Below are 22,505 nucleotides of genomic sequence, written 5' to 3'. Positions count from 1 at the left end.
TTTATTTTATTTAAGAAATGTGTAAAATGTGGTGTACATGTAAGTTTATCATCGAAATCAATCCAAGGCTCAAAATTTTGATGAAGCGTTGAAAAAATACCATAAAAATTCCACATTTATCAGTCCTCAGATGCAATAATCTTCCAGACCGCGCGGTGTCGCTCCAGTAAAGCTTGGCTCTGTGTAAAGACTTCCTGTGATTCGCACTAGCAGCAGCATGGACATTCACTTACTGAACAGAGTCTCCTTTTTAAAACTTTTTTAAAATCAACGCAAGAAAGACGGGTACTTAAAACGAATGAATTGGATTTTTTTATTTTTTTCCTTTTAAAAAAGAAAAGTAAGCCCTAACGGAGATAAACAAGAAATCAACGTTTACTTTTAAAGTTAGCATGTGCAAGTTCAGTGTTTACAAACATCCATGTGATTGGTGGTGCAGCACCTACAATTACCTACAAAAGTAAGGTAATATTACTGATTTATTATGCAACTTGTCTATCTATAACAACTGTTGGTTAGACTTGCTAAGCTTTTCTTTCGTGTATGATGCTAAATAAATAATAACTTAGAAAAAAAGGATCAGGAACTAAATGAGCTATATCAGACAAGGTGTTGTAGCATTGGTGTTTAAACATTTTATGTTCTTTAAAATTGACATTCTTTCTATTGTTTCATTTGCACATAATCACCTTATTTGATGTTAATTGTAGTAAAATGATGAATTCTTTATTGTTATCTTATTGTATTATTTTTATTTTCCAGCTTTGTTGAAAAGCCCTCATGTCGTGATGCATCATTTAATACGCTGTCCTCTCCAGAGGACTCTAGTCTCTCACCAATGGAGGTATCCACGATATTTCTTCTCCACCAAACCTCACTCAATTCAGGGCGAGGACTCGGTCGAAACCCGCCTGAACCCCCTCAAAATCCAGATGCTGTCGAAGAACCTCCACGAGCAGATCTTCCGCGGTGTAGTGCCAGAGTTCAGCGAGGAGGCCGTCCAGCGCAGCATAAGCCACTTGCAGAAGCACCAGCTGTGGGGAAAGGAAGCTTCCCTGTTGCCTGACGTTGAGCTTAAACTCCCCCAAATGTATGGCAAAAACATCGACGAGCACTTCCGCATTTTGGCTGAGAAGCAGAGCCTTCCTTACCTGGAGGCTGTCACCAGGCTGCTACAGGCAGAGCTGCCATCCATGCCTCAGGAGTGGAGTTGGGAGGTGGGCTGGACTCGCTATGGGCCCAATGGGGAGACTCAGAAAGTTGATTTTCCGGCTGAATCTGTGCTAGTGTTCGATGTGGAGGTGTGCATGACAGAGGGGCGGTGTCCGACACTGGCCGTTGCTTTGTCTCCCACAAACTGGTGAGAAATGGAGCAAAATTAGAAGTATCAGGAGAAATTACTGATTCTGTTACTCAAAATATCAAATGGAATTTTGGGAAGGAGTGTGATTGTATGTCTCTGTCTTCTTAGGTATTCCTGGTGTAGCAAACGTTTAATAGAGGAACGATACTCCTGGTCAAATCAGCTCAGTCTTGCTGAGCTTATTCCTCTGGAAACACCTTTGAACTCTTCACGTCCACCAGGCGGTCAGTGGAAGGAGAGGCTTGTAGTGGGCCATAACGTCAGTTTTGATCGATCTCACATCAAGGAGCAATACCTTTTAAAGGTTAGTAAAATATGCTTCTTGTTTTTTTGAACACCTCAAAGCCTGAATTCTTTTTACAGAGCACTGGACATGGCAGGAAACATCAAAATAAATAATTAGTGTCCGCAAAGTAGAATTTAATTAGGATTGTGTGTGCACAAATTAGCATTGTATGTGCGCAACTTAGCATTGTATGTGCACAAATGGGTATTTTGTAAGAAACAAATGAGTAATTTCTGTGCAGGAATTAGTATTTTGCACACAAGTTAGTGTTTTGGGAGAACAAATTAGTATTTCTTTGTGCACAAATTATTATATTGTGAGCACAAATATTTTTTTTTTGCGCTAATTAGCATTATGCATCCACAAATTAGTATTTTTTTGTGCACAAAATTAGTGTTTTGTGGGGATAAATTAGTATTATGTGAGTGAAAGCTAGTATTTTGTGTGCACAAAGTAGTCTTTTACATGCACATATTAATTAATATTTTTCTGGGCACAAATTAGCATTCTGTGTGCTCATTAGTTCTTTGTGAGCACAAATTAGTTTTTTTTGCACAAATTACTATTTACTGAGCACAAACACTTTTTTCTGCACAAAGTAGCATTGTGTGTTTATAAATTAGCACATTTTGTGCACACATTAGCATTTTTGTGCACAAAATTAGTTCTTTGTGGGCACAAAAGAGTAACTGGTGTGCACAAATTAGGATGTTTTGAGCACAAATTAGTATTTTGTGAGTGAAAGTTAGTATTTTGTGTGCACAAATTAGCATTTTAAGTGGACAAATTAGTATTTTGTGAGTACAAGTTACCTTTTTTGGGCCACAACTTAGCATTTTATTAGCATTAGGAGAGCACAGTTAGTAGTAGAATTTGAAGATATTGAAATACTAATTTCTGCACACAAAATACAAAAGTACACTGAGAAAATACTAATATGCGCACATAAAAAGCTATTTTGTGTTTACAACAGTATAGTTGTTTATGCACAAAAACACCAATTTGTGCACACAGAATGCTAATTTATGCCCACAAAAACGAATAAATGCTAAATTGTGTCCATGAAGTACTAATTTATGTGCACAAAACACCATCTTGTGATCGTAAATGTTTGATTCTAGGGAACATTATTTTTATTTTTTGAATGTCATGTCCAGGGCTTGATAGATTCAGATTATTGTATCAATCTGTTGACTCTTCTCTGGGCAGGGCTCAAAGGTGCGCTTCCTGGACACCATGAGCCTTCACATGGCCATTTCAGGACTGACAGGGTTCCAGCGCATTCTGTGGATGGCCAACAAGTTAGGAAAAAAGAAGGGTGTACAAGAGGTCAAAGAACACATCAAGAAAACAGGACAGAAAAGAGATGGACCAATGGTTCGATCACTACACTCTTGTTCTACATTGTTCCACGAGTTAAAATCTGTCTTTTAGTCTTTTTTCTAACAAAACTCAATAGTGCCCCTTTTTTGCTGCATAGATTGGTTCTTGGGACTGGGTGAACATCAGCAGCATCAACAATCTGGCTGATGTCCATGATCTGTATGTGGGGGGGCCACCTCTGCAAAAAGAGGCCAGAGAGATCTTCATAAAAGGCAACATGACAGATGTGCGGAACAATTTCCAGGTTAGAAAGTTGTCTTATGTGAAGATCATTTCTGTGTCAGACATGTTGTGATGAATTTGCTTTTGCCTCCCCCTGCAGGAACTGATGCAGTACTGCGCCCTGGATGTTCAGGCCACACACCGGGTGTTCACCGAGCAGATGCCTCTCTTCATGGAGAGGTTTGGACATTCCAGACCACAATCACTGTCGGTGTGTTTTTCCTGGATTCTGATCTATTCCTCTGTCTGTTAAAGGTGCCCCCATCCGGTGACGTTCGCCGGAATGCTTGAGATGGGAGTGAGCTACCTCCCCGTCAATCAGAACTGGGGTCGGTACCTGGAAGACTCTCAGGATGTTTACGACGAGCTCCAGAGAGAGATGAAGAAGTCTCTGATGACTCTAGCAGACGACGCTTGCCAACTCTTGCAGGATTCCAGGTCAGAAATGTTTTGTTCAGGATTTTCACACAAAGGCCCCCGACTGCACTTGTGGTTTGTGTGTCTTTAAGATACAAAGAAGACCCCTGGCTTTGGGATCTGGAGTGGGATGTGCAGGAGTTTAAGCAGAAAAAAGTGGCTGCTAGCAAGAAGAAAGCAGCTAAAAAAACAGCCGGAAAACAAGTTTCCAGCCTTCTTCCCGACTTGGACGATGGTAAAAACTCAGAAGCTTGTGGAGAACTTATGTGGAGCTTATTAACAACATTGCAAAAGAATATTCTTTAGTAGTTTGTGATTTTTTTAGATCCAGGTCCACCATCCGAGGAGGAAATGGAGGGGTCCTGCCCCAGCAGACTAGCTGTTGAAAAACTGAAAGAAACAGTCACTCGACTTCCTAAAAGAAGGCAGCATCTGCCCGGTCATCCGGGGTAAATCAGCTCCACTTCATGTTCCTCCAGTTTTGATCAAAAACCGTCCTAATTCCTTGCATTGCAGGTGGTATCGTAAGCTGTGTGAGAAAATGTCCCAGAATGACGGCTGGTCGTCAGGAGCCACCCTCATCAGTCTGCAGATGAGACTGACGCCCAAACTGATGGGCCTGACGTGGGACGGCTTTCCCCTCCATTACACGGAGAAGCACGGATGGGGATATCTGGTTCCTGGACGGAAGGATAATTTAAATCCTGCAGGAGAAAACGCCGGCCCTGTATGTCCACACAGGTACTTTGGAGAAAACAGATGCGCTTATACACTACTTGCACTATATAAAGATTTCAACACGTTTCATGTTGTTTCCTCCAGATCCATCGAGAGGATTTACAAAGAGTATTGTGAGCAGAACAGCAAAGTGCAGCCGAAATCTTTGGATTCTGGTGACTCTGATGATCTCATCTGGACTGACAGCTCAGTGTGGGAAAAGGTGCTCAAGTCATAAAGAATATTTTCTGAAATGAATCAATCTGCACTTGATCTGATCAGAACCAGATTGCAAAAATTATGTAAAACTATAAAATGAAGCAACAACAACAGTAGTTGTTTAGTTTAATTTATTTGTAAGCAAATTAAACAGATTTTAAAACAGAAACTTAAAAAAAAGGATCACCATTTATTTGTGTTGGAATGTGAAGTTTTAATCTGAAATTAGTAGTGTACTTTGGTGTTAGTCATATATTTCTGTAAAAACATTTGTTTGTCATCTGTGAAAGGTGGAGGAAATGAGTTCTTTGGAGAACGTTTTAGATGAAAACGGATTTGGATCAGTTCAAAATGACACCAAGAGGAAGAAGGTGAGCACGCTTTTTAAACTTTATGATCCAATTTTGTTTTTAATTAATCATTTTTTATGTCTTCAACAGGCTCTAGATCCACAGTTTTTTCCGGAGGAAAGTGACTGCCATTATCACCATGGAAACGGCCCCTACAATGATGTTAACATTCCTGGCTGCTGGTTCTTCAAATTACCTCATAAGGTGAAGAAAAGATTTTATTTTTTACTTTCAGTGAGACCATTTTTTTTCCTGACTTTCTGCTTCTGGTTACAGGACGGAAACCACAACAACGTTGGCAGTCCTTTTTCTAAGGACTTCTTGGTGAAGATGGAGGATGGCACTCTTAGGGCAGGAAGAGGAGGCACCAACGCAGCCCGAGCTCTGGAGATCAACAAAATGATGTCGTTCTGGAGGAACGCGCACAAACGCATAAGGTTAGCTTCCTGCAGCGGAACCGTTCTCCATCTTAAATGAAGCTGAAAACATGTTCCTCCTTTTTGCTTCAGCTCTCAGATGGTGGTGTGGCTGAGGAAGGGAGAGCTTCCTCGTAACGTCAGCAGGTTTGAAGCACTGATGGTCACTGACGGAAATGTGAAAACGTGCTTTTGCATGTAACAAAATGTTTGTCTCCCAAAGACACAAAGACTTTGATGAAGAGGGCCAGTATGGTGCTATATTACCTCAGGTCGTCACTGCGGGGACTGTAACTCGCAGGGCCGTGGAGCCAACATGGCTGACTGCTAGCAATGCTCGGGTAAATATTTTAGCTTGATCTACAACAGGGGTCCCCAAACTACGGCCTGCGGGCCGAAGCCGTCCCTTTTCCACATTTGGCCCGGGCCCCCAAAATGTTTTTGCTAAATTAGACATTTTTCCAGTTTTTTAAACTAATATTTTGGCATTCAGCTAACATTTCAGCTATATGCTAGCTGTTTTGGCTAATTTAGGCTATTTTCAGTTTTTTTTTTTTTCAGTTTGGCTAATATTTTAGTTTTGTGCCAGCTGTTTTAGCTAAATTAGACATTTTCCCAGTTTTTTAGGCTAATTTGGCATTTAGCTAGTATTTCAGCTACATGCTAGCTGTTTTGGCTAATTTAGGCTTTTTCCAGATTTTTAGCTAACAATTTTAGCATCTTCAGCTATTAATCTATCGCAGGTAATGATATATATCTAGTTTTTTAAAATGTTTTAGTATTATTTTTTCTCTGAAGATTACAGAAATGGGTTATTTAAAATTTGGCTATTTCTGGCTCTCTGGAAACCCATAAATCTTTGTTTAGGCTGTGGTTGTTACATTTTTTTTGTTAGCCTACAAACCAACCCTCCCATCAGAGAAGAAAACAGTTTTGTGCCCCTCACAAGAACGTTTGGGGACCCCTGATCTACAATAGTCGAGAAATGTACTGTTCATTTGGGCGTTTCGATTCCCAGAGGGATCGAGTTGGCAGTGAGCTGAAGGCCATGGTACAGGTGCCTCCTGGATATCACCTGGTAGGAGCGGACGTGGACTCTCAGGAGTTGTGGATTGCAGCCGTACTTGGAGAGGCTCATTTTGCCGGCATGCACGGTTGTATTGTCCACCCGTTCCAACTGGTTGCATCAAAAATGTCAAACAGCGGCTAAACGTGGGGTGTCCGTGGTGCAGGTTGTACGGCGTTTGGCTGGATGACCCTTCAAGGGAAGAAGAGTCAGGGCACAGACCTTCACAGCCGCACTGCTGAGGCTGTGGGCATCAGCAGGGAGCATGCGAAGGTCTTCAATTACGGGCGCATCTATGGTGCAGGACAGCCCTTTGCTGAGAGATTGCTGATGCAGTTCAACCATCGCCTTAATCAGACGGAAGCTGCCAGTAAGGCCAAGCAGATGTACGCCTTAACCAAGGGTATACGGAGGTGAGCTCGGTTAGTAGAAGTGCTTTTATTCGGGTTTCAGTGGAGCTGAATTTCATCCTTTTAATATAGATACCATCTGTCAGAGGAGGGTGAATGGCTGGTGAACGAACTGGGTTTTGACGTGCAGAGGGAGGAGGATGGAAGCGTCTCTCTGCAGGAGCTGAGGAGGATTTCTAAAGTGGCTTCACAGTCGTAAGCAAGCAAACCAAATAAAACTTATTTTTCGGAGCACTTTGTCAATTATTTTCCTTTTTAATTTCTGCTGTCGGGTCTTTGTGAACCACCAGCTCTCGGCGGAAGAAGTGGGATATTGTTGGTAAGCGCGTCTGGGCTGGAGGCACAGAGTCAGACATGTTCAACAAGCTGGAGAGCATCGCTCACTCAGCGCAGCCAGCCACCCCCGTCTTACGCTGCAGGATCAGCAGAGCTCTGGAGCCAAAGGCAGTTAGAAACGAGGTAAAAGGCTTTCAGCAAAAAAAAGACAGCTGTGTCCGACAGTTACTGAGAATTAAGGATGTGGATGATGAACTACAGCTGCACTTTTAATTTAAATGTGTTTTTAGCACTTTTGATGATGGAGGACACAAAGAAAATTAAGATCAAAATTGCATTTCTGAGTATTTTTTTTTTACTCAAATCGTTGTGAATCAGATGCAAAAATTTCGTTTGAAAAAGCAATCCCATTCACAATTGCCGCTCTGCAGAAACTTTATTCTAGAAAATGACACATTTTTCTAATTTCAGATAAAAACTGCATAATTGTAACTAAAAGGAATGCTTTTAAATAGATGAAAAGAGGACCAGAGTACTTTAAGTCGCTGCTGTATTTGTTCAGTTCATCACCAGCAGAGTAAACTGGGTGGTCCAAAGCTCTGCAGTGGATTACCTACATCTGATGTTGGTGGCCATGAAGTGGCTCTTCGAAGAGCACGACATCGATGGCCGTTTCTGCATCAGCATCCACGATGAGGTGCGCTACCTGGTCCGGAGCGAGGACCGTTACCGAGCGGCGCTGGCCCTTCAGATCACAAACTTACTCACGAGGTTGGATTGGAGCGTCATGCACGGTCACTCAAATCTAAGTGTGTGCTGAGGGATTGACATATATTTGTGTTTCCTGCAGGAGCGTGTTTGCACATGCGTTGGGCCTGCAAGACCTGCCCCAGTCTGTGGCTTTTTTCAGCGCGGTGGACATCGACCAGTGTCTGAGGAAGGAGGTCGTCATGGACTGTGTGACTCCATCCAACCCAACAGGAGTGGAGCGGAGATACGGCCTTCCGTCTGGTCAGTTCTGGGTTCATTTGTCAAAGCAGAGCTGGTCTGACGTCTAAAGTTTTTACTTTTTGCTGTCTTCCGCATCACGGTCTGCATCTTCCCTGTACTTCAGTCTCCCACCCCAAAAAAAAAAAAAGCAACTACATCAACATTTGAAGTGCCACCCTGTAGCAAAAGAAGGAACAATCCTGTTTGTTTTAAAGAAATTTTTATTGAAGTGGAAAAATGCAGAAAAACTGTTTGATACAGATATTACAGAGCCCTTAAAAGGGACATTAAAGTAAAAAAACAAAACAAAACAAAACAAAAACATTCTGGTTACTATCTGGTGCAAACCAGATAGTAACCAGAATGTTTTTTTACTTCAATTTTTAGAAAAACGTTTTTTTTTAGTTACTATCCGGTGTGCACCAGTTACTAACCAAAAGTACATTAGTAAACTTACTTACTTTTGGTTAGTAACTGGTTTGCACTATTTGGTGCGCACCAGTTATTAACCAAAAATATTTTTTTTCCTAAAAATTAAAGTAAACAAAAAATTCTAGTTACTATCTGGTGCGCACCAGGTAATAACCAGAATTTTTTTTTAATTAAATTTTTAGAAAACATTTTTTTCTTTCGGTTACTATCTGGTGCGCACCAGTTACTAACCAAAAGTACGTTAGTAAACCTGCTTACTTTTGGTTAGTTACTGGTGTGTACTCTTTTTTTTTTTCTCTTTAAAAAAAAAAAATTCTGGTCAATAACCAAAAGATTTTTTTTTCTAAAAATTGAAATTGAAAAGAAAAATCTGTTTACTATCTGGTGCACAACAGATAGTAACCAAAATAAAAATTACTTTAATTTTTAGGAATTAGTTTTTACATCGATGTCCCTTTTTGGGGGGCTCCGTAAGAAAGTGCAAAAAATTATACATTTTGAAGTATTGCAGAAATCTATGTACTCATAAATATTTAAACTAAGATAATTTTAAGCTTTGTAATCATTTTATAAATGAGTTTTAATCTCATTTGTCCTGTGTGAAGTGAAATTACCTGCTGTCAAGATGCTAGACTGTACTTATGTGTGTCTGAGCAAAACAGTTGAAATACACAACAGTTTTATGATAAAACACTATTAAAATATTTTTGTATCTTATAATGAAAACATACTTTAAGTCATTCTTCAGATAATGTTCCTTAAGAACGAAGATTTCAATCTAAATGTGTGGCGTGACATGAAAAACGAGTGGACTGATCAACAATGTTTGCACCTTTCAACAGGTGAGGCGCTGGACATCTACCAGATCATCAACATTACTGGAGGCTCTCTGGACAAAGGAAGATAGGAGCATCTAAACCACTGAAAACAAGAATCACAACATTCACAGCAAATCATTTCAAAAACTGGAGCTCAGAGTTTTCTCTTCTTCTTTTTGGGCTCCTGGGTCTCCTCTGCATTTTGTGCCTCTGTGGTCTGAAAGAAGAGAAGAAATGGGTCAAACAATTTCTTTGCAAACTTTTATTTATTTTTTTTTGTAAAATTATCTCATTTTGGGGCGTTTTTTAAGCTAAAAACAGCACTGACCTCCTGACTGTGGTCCTGCTCCTGCAGAGCTGCTTCCAGAGTCGTAGCGTTGATGCGGAAATCTCTTGAAGTGCTGAGCTTCATGTACTGCATCAAATTTACCTGGAGGAACATTTTTACAGACATTATATGTTGTATAACTGTGAACATTCTTTACAAGATTGTCTCTTGTAATGAAGTTAAGGTGTACCTTTGACTTCTTTGAGAGTGTAATGAGATACTTCTCATATTGTTCAATGCTGAAGATCAGGTTTGGCGTGGCCTTTGTCTCCCGCAAAAGCTTTGCCTGCAAGCAGCGTAGGAAAGTCATGGTGTGATGGCAAATAATGACTGTTGTTCAAACCCTTTGTGACCTCATTAAAGTCCTTACAGAAGCAACTGTGTTCGCTTCGTTCTTTTTCTTTTTCTTCTTCTCATCCCCTTCGACGGTTTCTCCACTCTAACTCCCAAAAACAAAAGGACAAGTTCTTAAAACCTGAAAAGAGGAGGGTCTTATAGCTGATGCTGCTGGCTCTACCTGTGCGTAGGTGATGAAGGCGTAGCACTGGGGTGTTAGGTGGGAGCCGGACAACTTGACCTGCAAACAAAACATTAACGCCATTTCTGAATTCCCAATCTGATCACCAATTACTAAAAAATAAAAAAAATAGAGCTGGACTATCTAGTGGCATGAATTTGAAAAGCAATTTGGACACAATGCTCACTACTTTTTTTTTTTAACTCTGACATCACAGAGTGAAAATCTAATCAATACAAGCATTTCACCATGTTTATGACTCCTGTGTTCTGTTGCTTCCATTTCCATAGCAACCACTGAATTTATTTGTCACCTTTGAGTGATGAACAGATCCATGTATATTTTTTATGCTATTTTTTTTATTTGCTTGGCAACGGATGTTTTTGTCAACCACACCCACACTACTAATATGTTTGTATCACTTTGCTCACCTTGAGCCAACGATTCATGTAATACATTTTCACAATATTCCGATAAAAAATGTGTGAGCAACCAGGGAACGCCAGCTGTAAGAGCTCGCCATGCTACAAACTTTAAAACCACTGTTCCTTGAGAAAGCCAGCTACTAACGCTGTTTTTTTAGAGGAAATTTCGTGAAGATCACTTGAACAAAAAAAAAAAGTTCTTTCCCATATATTAAATTGCCATTTTTCCACATAATGGCTGTCAAGCCAAAGGCTCCGTGGCCATCCCATAATAATTTTAAAACTTCATTTGGATGGCCTCAACATGCTTTTTTTTTTTTTTTTTTTTGTTTTGGTGAATTTTGAAATATTTTTGAGCTGTGTGAGATATTGTGACCCTGTTCATTTTTTGTTGGTTTCTCTCTCTGTGATGTCATTTTTCTGGAGTTTTTACGCATGTGGCGTGAGCTTATTTTTCACTCAAAGGCGCAGTAAGAAAGAGGAATTTTGAAAAGAATTTGGTCCAGGACGGCTGCAGGACATAATTACAGCAACATCTCATAATGACAGGAAGATGAATAATAACCTGGACTCACCAGTTTCTCAAAACGAGCTGGAAGTGCACTGTGCTGACTCGTACACACCTGGATGTACTAATGATGTGAAATGAAGAGGAGAAAGTGAATTCATATCATCCTCAGAGGGATTTCGGCTCCGACGGCGACTCACATATTTGACCAGAGTTGTGAGGATGCTGTAGGTCCGACTCAGCACTCTCAGCAGAGTGATTGTGCAGTTTCCCGGCTGGAGGGACGTCTGGACCAGTTCGTTTAGCGCCGTCACGAGCGTTCCCAGCTGGAGCGTCACTGCCTTCTCGACCGGATCCTGCCGGCTCGCAGACTGAGTGTCCTCACCTTCATGACGACAGATGATTTAGCTGAACTAGTTTCTTCCACTGGAATCATGGCTTCATATGTTTCTTACCGCCGTTGGGTTTTTCAGAAGACGCCTGACTCTTCTTTCTGGCAATAAGCCACTCGACTTCATCAAGAATTTTGTCTACTTGGGAAAGCACAAAAAGCTGGAAGAAGACAAAAGGAGCTTGTAAATGCATTAAGCAAAAGGTTTTGGTTGCAGTAAAATTAAATATTTCATGAAAAAAAGTACTTACAACTGCGTTTGAAGCTGTTTTCATGTTAATAATAGCAAAGATATTCTGCTTTTCCACTTCCACATCCTGATTGGAAAAAATAAATAAATAACCGACTTAAATATTAACATTTATACAAATATTGTCAATTTTTTTTTATATTTTAGACAAAATGATATAAAAACACAAGATTATAATTTCATATCACTTGATTTTTCTTATTAAAGTCTTTTGTCCAGTTTTTGGAATCACCTTCTACTAAAACCTTAGTTATAGTTCCAGTTTTATGACTGGACCTGTCTGCACATTTATGAATAGATAACAGTTATACTCTTTGAATAATCCTGTTTGTTTGGGTTTAGATCTTTTTCTAATTCAAAGGAAAAGTGGCATACTTTTTTAAGTTGAAAACTGCATTTTATGAATGTAAAGTTAAAATTATTCCTCCTCACAGTTAGAATGTACATTTTAACGACAGTTCTTGAAGGAAATTAAAGGCAGACATATATTTATATATATATATATATATATATATATATATATATAGGGTATTTATTAGAAAAACTAGTGATGTGCGATATTAGTGATAAATATTGCAATGACGATTTGACTTGCGAAACATGACCATGTAGCAAAACAACTAATACATTTATTTCACTGCATCAGTTTTATTTAAATAGATTAAACAGAACATAAATTATTCTCCAAATGACCCACATCTACATAAGCATCTAACATAAAAGAGGTCTATTGGATGGGTCTAATGCGAAAAGAACTTGTTTACTATGTCAATCTGCTATAAGATTGTTTTTGCATGTGTGAACATTTAAATAAACCATTTATCACAATTTAAGCTGTCTTTTTCGATACGTGTATTGTACAGGCTGATATTGGGATAATGATAAATTTGCGATGTATTGTGTTTTGTGTAAACTGGTTATAAAACAAAACCCAAAATGCTTGACTTAAAAAAAAAAAAACTACAAGTCTCTGCACTTTTACTGTAGAAAAAAATTATTTAATCTGTCTAGATCCAGTAGTTAATGTTTTAAGTCTAAATAACAGTTCATTATTCATTTTTTGGCTAGGTAAATAAATATTATTTACACTACATTGAACTATTTTTTAATTAAACATAAGAATTGCTGACTAGCATACCTCATCGATATCTCCCAGCTGGCTGTGAATGTCTTGGCAGAGTTCAAGCAGAAGGCCAGCAGGAGACTTGTAGAGAACATGGAGGTTAAACAAGAGAGAAAGCAGGCCCTTGGAGAATGCAGAATCCTCTATAAAAGCACATTAAAAAGATGGCTTAAAACAAATTCATCAACGCTTGAAAAGAAGTATAATGCTTTAGGAAAAATGTGCCTCACCAAAACTCGTCTCCTTGCAGATTTTCACTGTCCATGTGATCATCTGTACAAACTGTTTAAGATGAAATACAGTCAGGAGAGAAATCCTTTTGTTTTAACTAAAGACGGTGACTTTTACCTGTTTGGAGGAGGGATTCAGCTGCCGTGAGAGCACGCTCAAAATGCTGACCAGCAGCTGAGCTTCTCTGCTGTTAAAATCCTCCTCATTTCCACTCAACTTAGTGAACAGCGCCCTCTGTTGGACGATTCAAAAACTGCATTTTAGTCAACATTTTCTTTATAATGTAAAATTCAATCCTGTTTAGTATTAAATTAAAGAATGTATGTACCTGAAACTGTCGGATGTAGAAGTAATTCATCTCTGTAGCTTCGTCTTGCTCTGCTTCCTCCTCTTCAATGTCTGCAAAAACACAAAAGTATATTGAATTTCTGCTGTTCTTCAGTTTGTAAAGCTTTCAGAGTCCATGTCCAACCCATAGTAGAGAGGAGCTGGGCCATCTTGTCGGGGTAACGCTGCTGGCAGGCGGTGAAAATCCTGAGCAGACCCTCCAAACAAAGCTGGGACAGGCTGCAGCGCTTGTCTTTCCTCCCTGCCTCCTCCACTACACTGGGGATGTTCGTGTACCGCCACATCAGCACGCTGGGAAGACATTTGGACAACAGTCACCTCCTGCTCCTCCCTCAGTCACAGAGAAGAGGAGAGGAGTGGTGGGAGACTTCAACCTTGTCATGTCACAAAGAAAACGGAACGTCTTTTCTGCGCTTTGTCCATCCGGACCATCGGTTTGTCCACTTTCCTCCAGTTGCTGGATCTTCTGCACAACTACGCTTAACGCATAGCGCACAAATTCTGCATTGGAGCGAAGTACAGAAAGGGCTTCCTCTCTGCTTTGACTGTTGTCTCTTTAAAGGGGAGAAAAAAATGGTTAATTTAAACAATAGAACTAAATGCAAGCGGAAAACATTCAAGTGAGTAGCTTTACTTGAACAAGACAGTGATGAGAGTTGAGGCGAAACCCATGGAGAGCAGACTGCGGGGCGTCTTGTTAGAAGGAGTTCGGACTTTTCCCGATTTCTCTTTCAGGATCTCGGACAGTTTGTTGTAGCAGCTGAACAGATTGATAAGCTCCTCGAAGCGGCTCTTACTGCAAAAAAGAAGGAATTATAGTATTGTATGGTTTTGTCTTTTATTTTTTCAAAAGTTCCTGTCTGCATCTTGAAAAGAATTGGCCCTTTGCAATCCTTTGATCACAGGTAGACCGCTCCACCTCTGCGCCACACATTCATATTGAACTATAACAAAGGTTAATACACAAGAGGTCTTTTTACTTGTAGTTGGCTTTGATGAAGTTGTACTCGATCAGAACCTCGTAGACTCCCATCACCAGCACGGCGTAGATGTTATTCTTCACTCCAACACTGGATCCCATCGAAAACTCTGCAGACTTGTCCTGATCATAAAAACATGCCATTCAGGAGGAAGTTTTTAATGTGTTCTCGTTGCATTTTCTCATGATGGAGGACAAATACGGAGAAAAAAATAAGGCACAGAGTTATATTTCTGAGTATTTCTTTATTCAAATCGTTGTGAATCAGGAGCAGACACAAAATAACAGTTGGAAACAATTTGTAGTTGTCACGTACAAACTACAAATGACAGGCCACTACCTGCGATAATGCTAGTGTAAAGGCTAATTTCTGAAAGTAGTGAAGATGCTGAAGCTTTTTACTTTGACGCAATTTACTTTAATTGTTACAGGAATTTGCTGAAAATGCAAAAGCTATTTGGCAAAAGACTGGAAATTTAGTTAAAGAAATACGAAAGAGCGCTGAAGTTGACCAAAATTTCTGAAACATTTGAAGTAAGGTTGCTAAAAAATCCTCAATCCATGTCAAATATTTAGCATGTTGCTTAAGAATGAGCTAAACACTAAATTAGATAAAAAAACTGCAGTAGATGCCAAATTAGCCAAAAAAAAGCTTAAATACTAGCTAAACTCCAAAATAGCCTAAAATTCCGCAGTAAACCAAATTAGCCAGAAACCTTAGCCTGTTGCTAAAATGAAAGCTAAACTTTAAATTAGCCCAAAAAAACCTCAGTAGATAACAAATTATCCAAAAGAATTAGAATAATGTTAATATAACAACCCAATTTTTATGAAAATTACTATAAAAGATGAAAACATAGCCCATGAAGAAATATATTTAAAGGCTTGTTGCTAATTTAAGTGAAAATATGGAATTTGAAGACTTTCTCATTCATTTTCCATGGGGCATATTTTGCTCAATATTTCAAAAACTTTTAAGTTTATGAATGCCAAAAATACAAGCAGTAATTGTCCTAAACGAGCTCAACGTTTTGATGCCATTATTGCAAAAATTTAGCTTTTACGTGCCGAAAAACTTACGGAAAGGAGCGGGAGAGTCACTATAGTTGATTGGAGTGGAACTTTAAGAACTAGCAAGAATAGAAACACAGTAGAGGACCCACTTAGAGAGCAGTGTGTGCTCTGAACTCCATACCAGCTCAAAGTCCTCCAGCTCACTCTTGATCATGCGCCGGGTCACGCTCTCCAGCATCGTCTGCAGGTGGGACTGATACCCCTCTCCTTCTGCCTCGTCGTCGTCGCTGTCATCGGCATTGTGGTTGGCTGACTGCTGCGTGTTCTGCAGCCACAGCAGGCACTGCACCGTGCAGCTCACCAGATGTGCCTGAAACACCACGGGTTTAGCTTACAGCTCACATCAACAGGTGCATGAGCGTTCAGGAGGGTGAAGGAAGTACCAGCGGCTCCTGAAGGTAGACTTGGTCTCCGTGAGCGGTGATGCACGGCTCCAGTTTGAGCGGAGGCAGCAGGTCCTGCTCAGGCTCATAATACCGTGTCAGCTAAAAAAAATATAAAATAAACTTCAAATACTTGTTTGTTTATATCATTTGCTTAAAACATAGAGGGTGTACTCATGCATACGTGTGAGAGCAGCGTCTGCATGATGGAGCTTGCTAGTTGAGAATTGCGGCGGAGAACATCATAGAATCCCTGAAAGAAAGAACTTAAATCTTAAAAAGTTGAATAAAGATTTAAGAGACAATTTTTAAAAATTACATTTTTATATTAAAATGTTTAACTCATGATGACTAGCACTTTCAACATAAATCTGTCGTACAAAGAGAAATTCTGCTGCTTTTTAGTGTGCAGATCCACCTGTCTGTTTTAGAGAAAAGTGACCTCTGACCTCGTACAGCATCAGGCGAACATCTGCTTGTTGGCCCAGACAGCGGCGTAAACTGCTGAGGATCTCCAGACAGAACGCCTCATTAGCAGCAGAGTTGTAACGAGAATGAACATCCACCTGGACCTAAACATGGTTAAATATAGTTAGACGGATGAGGTTTAATGAATCATCTCCATTAGAATTCTCCAAACCAGACCTGGCTGGAGGAGACTGCCTGGCTGCACTGACTTGAAGCCAAGCTGCCCAGAACTTTGAAGTTCTTCAGCAGCAACAAGAAACCAGCGACTGCAGACTTTCTTCCATCCAGCTGGCTAGATTTTTCATTTAAAAAGGGAGAACAAAAATGTAAGATTTTTATTTGTTCTGACCAAAACTCATCTTTTTTTCTGAAGGAGAGGACATACCTGGAAAACATGGCCTTCCGAAGAACCAGAATTAAAGCATCTTTTAAGGAGATGCTGACTTTGAGAAGGGGCTGCAGATAGAACAGAATAAAACCAGTGACGAGCAGAAATCTCCTCAAAGTTCTCCTGAATCTGCGTGTCTGATACCTGAACAGCTTTTAGCAGACCCTGAACCGTGGCTAAAGGCAGGTAGGACAGGTGGTCAAACGTCTCTATAACCTTGGAGGACGACTCGAGGAGGATCATGGGAGCGGAGATGACGATGTCTGAGAAAAGATCTGATCAGGCAGAAACGTCACTGGATGGAATTATGAAAACACAAACTGAAAGTTGAGCGTAAAGCTCAAGTTACCTAAATAATGACTGACAGGCGAAGCCGACTTTGTGACCAGACGATTCAGCACCTGCTCAAGGATCTCTCCTCTGATTGGCTCATGCATCTGTTACAGAGGAGGAACTGCGTAAACGTGAAGCTCCGTGAAAACTGATAGAAGAAAAGGTGTGTTACCTTAAAGCCCTGTAAGAGGACCTGCCCCCCTAGCTTACAGGACTGCTGAGTGGGGGTTCGCGTTGTGCCAACAGGTCCCTCTGTGGTTTTGCCAAATGGTCCCGGTTTGGGTCCAAACGTGTCCATGAGGAAGAAGCCCAGCTGAACCAGACCCTGGGTGACGTGATCCCATCCAAAAATACTGCAAAATTAGAACATCTGATTTTGATTTTTGTTCATTTAAAACCTGGTCATTCATGTTTGTAGACTGCAATCCAGATAAAACCCAAACATTTACCACTAAAATATTGTGCAGCTGTCACACAAAACGGATCGTTTTAGGCTAACCTGTTCTTGACGGTGTCCAGAATCATCTGAGCCACGCTGCAGCTCCCCGGCAGCAGATCCTGCAGGAACTTTGACCCTTGCTGCAGATGCTCGTCCTTGTAGCTTTTGATAACTGCACCCTTTAAAAGGTCAAATACCTGCAACAAGACACGAGTCACCAAAAGAAAAATGAAGCATCGAAGAAACAGTTTCAACAGTGATGATTTGTTCAAAGAAAAAAACATATTTTCCCACCTGCTCTTCATAACGCTGAACACGAGCCACCGACAGCAGAAGGGCAACACTGAAAGGACACATGTCTGCATAGGAAGTCTGCGGAAATACAATTTCAGAGTCAGGACACAATCTAAACACCTCAGAGAGGAAACATTATTCTGAAAAACCTTGAAGCTTTTAAGGAATTCTCTCCCGAGTTCATGGTCCAGCCGTATGGCAAACACCATGTGTAGAATGACCGTTCCTTCCACATGCCTCAGCTGGTCCTGAGGAATAGACTGAACTTCTAGATCCATGTCTCTGAAATGGAGCAGATTTTAAGCTACACAAACAAACAGTAATTATATTAGCTAAATAATACGAACACTTACTCCCCACAGTTCTGCTCTTCTTCCTGGCGAATGTCCTGCTCTTTGAAGTAATTAATGATTCCATCTAGGACTTGTTTCTTAGAGCCCTAACAAAGTTGTGACAAATACACATTAAGGCACGTATAGCGTGCAGTAACTGAAAACTGACGGGCTGAGACTCACTTTAGCGGACAAAAGCAGCAGCTGGTAAACCAGCGGCGGGATCTCCTGCAGATCCAGTTTGGTGAACATCCTCAGCGTCTTCTCCACCAGAAACTTCAGTTCGTCAGAGGACAGGGGGACGTCCCTAAAGGGAGACAAACTCTGATCAATTTCAAACAGGAAACTACTGATTTATCATTTTCTGTGAGGATTTACCTGAACATGGTTGTCAGGTGAATAACACACTGTGGGTCCCATCTCCAGAGGTAACAAAGAAAAATAAGTCATTTTAGCAACAAGTCCTATATGTAACTAAATGGTAAAGAAGTAATGTTTAATTTAGTCAAAATAACACATCCTTACCTGCTTGAGCACAAGCTGTTAATCAGCTGTTTTTTATATTCTTCACCACTGAGTTCACCTAGAAAAAAAATTATAAAATCACTTTAAAAATGCTGAAGTTGCACGCGCCCCTATTTTAATTCGATTAGACTACATCTATATTCTGTAGCTACAGAAAGGCCATGTTACCTTTGCCGTACGACAAGGCTTCACATGCAGCAAGGGCGGTAAGGATTGTTGGAAAAAGCTCCAGAGATTTTCCACTCCCCATTTTACCCACTTTGATGGAATCAACATATAGATTTGCCAGCTGTGCAAGAGACGGTCCGGACAGCGTGTGAGTCTGCAAAAAAAAAAAGGAAGCAATCACACCAGATCGATCTGTCTGAGGCAAGTTTTTAATCAACCTATACTATTATAATGCTTCAAAATGAAATAAATTTACACCCTTAAAGAAAATACACCATATTTTGTATTATATAATTTTACCTCAAGCATAAGAAGTCCAATAATATCAGCAGCCACCTCAGTCTGAAGGTCACCAGATTCACACAAAGGGATGCAGTGTTGATAAACAGCAAGCCTCCGATTTGAGCCCTCAGTGCAATTAGGAGGAGAACCTATGAGACAAATTCATTGTCAATAAGAAAAATAGTAAATTAACGTAAAGGTGATTGCATGATAATAACACTAAATACTAACCTTTTAATATGCCTTTAATCAACGTAAGGACGTTTTTGCCCTTTAGAGCACTATTGGTTATAACAGTATTAAGCTGGAAAAGAAACCACAAGGGAAAAAAAACATGTTTAATTCACGTAACGTGACTTTAGTTTGACAACAAATAGTTTGTTTTATTAAACAGTTTTACTTACTTGGTCATTTGTCAAAGAAGACAGGTACTTTTGAAGCTCGGTTGTGGTGTCCTTGTCTGACAGCAGCACAATTTTTTCCACCTCAGCTTTCATAATTTAGACTAACTCGCCAATAAAACTTGGGAAGGTCAAAACTCTGTTCGGTATATTGCCAACTCTAACAAATGTTGCTTGTTTTTTAAGCTTCTAGCTGAAGCTGAAATGAACCATTCGCTGTAAATAAACGTATCTGACGATGTTTCAAAGGAGACGCTTAGGTAACGTTTTCGGGTTTCCCGCCAGCGAACACTTCCTGTTTTGTTTTGAGGTTGCCATGTTCGTCCGCCACATCAAAATAAAGCGGAATTTGTGAATAATTTAAAGAAATTCTAAAAGGACGATTTATTCAGTTTGAAAATGGGATTTCTTGGTAACACCTCTTTGAATAAGTATAAGTTAATCTCTGTAATACATTATTTTTGAATGAACATACTTAATTCCAGTATTTTGCAAGCAAGTTACTTCCAAACTTCATTACATTTTTGCTTTTGTTTAACAGAGATTCCTTCAGTTCGTTGTAATTTAAAATTGTATTTGATATGAATAATTTTGGAAAAATAGGCTATTTATTTTGAAGAAAAAAAATGAGACAGTCACCCACACATAATGGCTAAAATATTAAATAATTACACCAAGGAGTAAAATGCTTGTCCTAACTCTGCTTATGTTTTTCAAACCTGACAACCACGAATCTGGAACGCCCGGGTACGCCCATTGACTGTATGTACGCCTCAAAGGGCTGGCCTTTTACTTATCCTTGTATTTGCCCCGTTACCGAAAAGCTTAAAAAATCTTAATAATAATAACCATATTATTTTATCTTACAAAAAGTTACCTTAGCACAATAAAACATGTCGGGGGTGACTTATGTATTGTACATCTATTTTGCTATAACCTAGTCCACATCTCTGATCTACATGTTTTTGTGTTAAATATAGACGTTGTGCACTAATTGCAACAAACGTGGACTACATAATATATTTGAAATAACATTGAAACGTTTATTTGGTAACAAAAACTCCAATCGTGTAAGACATGCCAAGACCTGGATTCGAACTCGAGATCTTTGGTCGTTATGGGTTTGTCTTTGGAGACATACGGGATTGGTGGAGACGTTTAATTCGTGGTAGATTCTTGGTAGGATGGAGTGATTTGATTGGATGAACACGCGAAGTATTAGCAAAGTGAGTCAAGGTGGGAAATGATGAGCCACGGTGGGACAAAATTACAAATTTCACTTGGTGGCAAGGTGTGTCGCGGCGGGCCAGTGGCGCAATGGATAACGCGTCTGACTACGGATCAGAAGATTCTAGGTTCGACTCCTGGCTGGCTCGTTTCATGTTTTCTTTTTTTCATAACCTCCTTAACTTTTTTTCCCCCAAAATCCTTTGGGTGAAATTTAAATGTTTACCAACATAAGCATAGTGATTGGAAGAGACGTTCAATACTCGGTAGGAGGGAGGGATTTAATTGGACGCGTATTACCAGGATAAAAAAGACTAAGCGCGATAGGGAGGAATGAGGAAGTCGATGAAATACGCACGGCGCGAGTTCGATTATGTATTTCTTTGGTTTCAACACTGCCTAAACTCGTAAGATGTCTCTTTTATTATTATTTTTACAGCGTGGGTTTAATGCTCGTTTTGGTTATTTGTGAAATAAGCAGATCTGATTACATATCAGATTTCAACATAAAGGAAATTTTAATTAAATCAAGAAATCTTGAAGGCATTCAAATTAAATACTAGAACAGGATGACATAAATTTTAAGGTATTAATGTAAAAACCACAGACACATCTACACACCTGACTGTTGAATTAAAAGATGAACACAAATAACAAATAAATTATTTTTCTTTAATGAAACAAAATTGAAAATGTTCATGGAAAATTTCAAAATAACTTTATTGTAGAGATTTACCATAAACATGATCTAAAATCTTTCTAAATGACAATAACAAGACAGCATCTATCCAAAAGTTAAATAGATATATTTGAATAACATGAATAACATACTTAGTGTTAAAATGACACATTTGTAGGAGACTAAAAGATAAATACAACAATTCATAGGGAAAACACCAATAAAATATTGCAGAAAATTAACATTTAAAATAACTGTATCATCATTACAATGATTTATTTTTCAAAAACTTTACAGAACAGCAATAATTATCAAACATAAAACAAAAGGTTATTTGGATACAAAAACATAGTTTTCTGTGGATGGACTACATGTAGTTTTAATGCATATAAAGTGGTCGTGAGTTCATATCCCATTTTTATTTTTTTCATATCCACATTTCTCAAGTTGAGCACCCCAACACAAGACTGAGCCTCTGTGGTTTCTCAAAACCAGTTCCCAAATTACTGATGGTGGGATGGATGATGTCTGTTTCCACAATTTTTTCTGCATGTCATGGTGTCTTTTATATATATAAATATATATATATATATATTTCTTTTTCATGACACCCTGCTTCCATTTTTTCTGTATTATTGTGTATGGTGTGCTTATAACAGACAGAGGTGATGGCGTCACAGAGACTGATCGGCGTAGCAGAAACAGGCATGACTGTAAGGAAATGTTTATTATAACGGATAGAACCAGAACCTGTAAACTAGACCTTGATGGCACAATGAAACAAAAAAGTCCAGCTTTTGGGGTGTTGATGCCATTTGAGAGTTTGGCTGAAAATGTAGGAACAGTCTTTGTGAATTTAATGGAAAGAAAACGGACAGTTATGTTTTTAAGAAGTCTTAGTCTTGCACCATATAAAGAGAACTTGTGACTGGTTGCTGATAGATCTTTTTTGGAGGCTGTAAAGATAAAAAAAAACAATCCGTTAATAATTAATGGTAACATTTCATCTTCAGAATAAGGCCTCTCTGGTGAGGGTGTGTTACAGTG

General features: G+C 39.4%; 2 protein-coding genes and 1 non-coding gene across 8 annotated transcripts; 2 read left to right on the top strand and 1 right to left on the bottom strand.

The window, feature by feature from the left end:
* Nucleotides 1–52: 52 nt before the first annotated feature.
* polg (polymerase (DNA directed), gamma) lies at nt 53–10,067 on the top strand. Of its 3 annotated transcripts, XM_024281659.2 has the most exons (23): nt 56–465; nt 763–1,360; nt 1,472–1,667; nt 2,859–3,026; nt 3,130–3,276; nt 3,355–3,434; nt 3,510–3,692; nt 3,764–3,906; nt 3,997–4,120; nt 4,188–4,412; nt 4,494–4,611; nt 4,898–4,978; nt 5,048–5,161; nt 5,234–5,394; nt 5,467–5,520; nt 5,597–5,714; nt 6,392–6,527; nt 6,606–6,852; nt 6,922–7,044; nt 7,140–7,308; nt 7,688–7,896; nt 7,976–8,136; nt 9,390–10,067. In XM_024281659.2, exons 2-23 carry the CDS (start codon nt 789–791, stop codon nt 9,452–9,454), a joined length of 3,594 nt encoding a protein of 1,197 aa, XP_024137427.1. In that variant the 5' UTR covers nt 56–465; nt 763–788; the 3' UTR covers nt 9,455–10,067. The 3 variants fall into 3 exon arrangements, with proteins under 3 accessions (XP_024137426.1, XP_024137425.1, XP_024137427.1); XM_024281658.2 differs by having other exon boundaries at nt 53–460; nt 4,898–5,161; XM_024281657.2 differs by having other exon boundaries at nt 53–465; nt 4,898–5,161.
* On the bottom strand, nt 9,440–19,847 carry fanci (FA complementation group I). 4 transcript variants are annotated; one of them, XM_024281656.2, is made up of 37 exons: nt 19,556–19,847; nt 19,383–19,455; nt 19,170–19,300; nt 18,870–19,023; nt 18,702–18,759; nt 18,555–18,596; nt 18,360–18,483; nt 18,198–18,283; nt 17,994–18,126; nt 17,845–17,922; nt 17,611–17,747; nt 17,284–17,464; nt 17,128–17,215; nt 16,923–17,053; nt 16,776–16,846; nt 16,568–16,682; nt 16,372–16,494; nt 16,107–16,175; nt 15,923–16,024; nt 15,661–15,849; nt 14,467–14,588; nt 14,121–14,282; nt 13,861–14,040; nt 13,611–13,777; nt 13,467–13,537; nt 13,256–13,372; nt 13,138–13,189; nt 12,923–13,050; nt 11,786–11,851; nt 11,599–11,695; nt 11,344–11,528; nt 11,211–11,267; nt 10,211–10,270; nt 10,064–10,132; nt 9,884–9,979; nt 9,694–9,795; nt 9,440–9,582 (listed from the first exon to the last, which is right to left on the bottom strand). In XM_024281656.2, exons 1-37 carry the CDS (start codon nt 19,646–19,648, stop codon nt 9,520–9,522), a joined length of 3,972 nt encoding a protein of 1,323 aa, XP_024137424.1. In that variant the 5' UTR covers nt 19,649–19,847; the 3' UTR covers nt 9,440–9,519. The 4 variants fall into 4 exon arrangements, with proteins under 4 accessions (XP_024137424.1, XP_024137423.1, XP_036068372.1 ...); XM_024281655.2 differs by having other exon boundaries at nt 9,694–9,979; XM_036212479.1 differs by lacking the exon at nt 9,440–9,582 and having other exon boundaries at nt 9,635–9,795.
* Nucleotides 19,848–20,855: 1,008 nt separating this feature from the next.
* trnar-acg lies at nt 20,856–20,928 on the top strand. Its single transcript has one exon. It is a non-coding gene; the product is annotated as a tRNA-Arg (tRNA).
* Nucleotides 20,929–22,505: the final 1,577 nt, after the last annotated feature.

The sequence above is a fragment of the Oryzias melastigma genome, linkage group LG6 (genome assembly GCF_002922805.2).
Source record: "Oryzias melastigma strain HK-1 linkage group LG6, ASM292280v2, whole genome shotgun sequence".
Classification (NCBI taxonomy): domain Eukaryota; kingdom Metazoa; phylum Chordata; class Actinopteri; order Beloniformes; family Adrianichthyidae; genus Oryzias; species Oryzias melastigma.
This window is presented reverse-complemented; position numbering and strand designations above follow the sequence as displayed.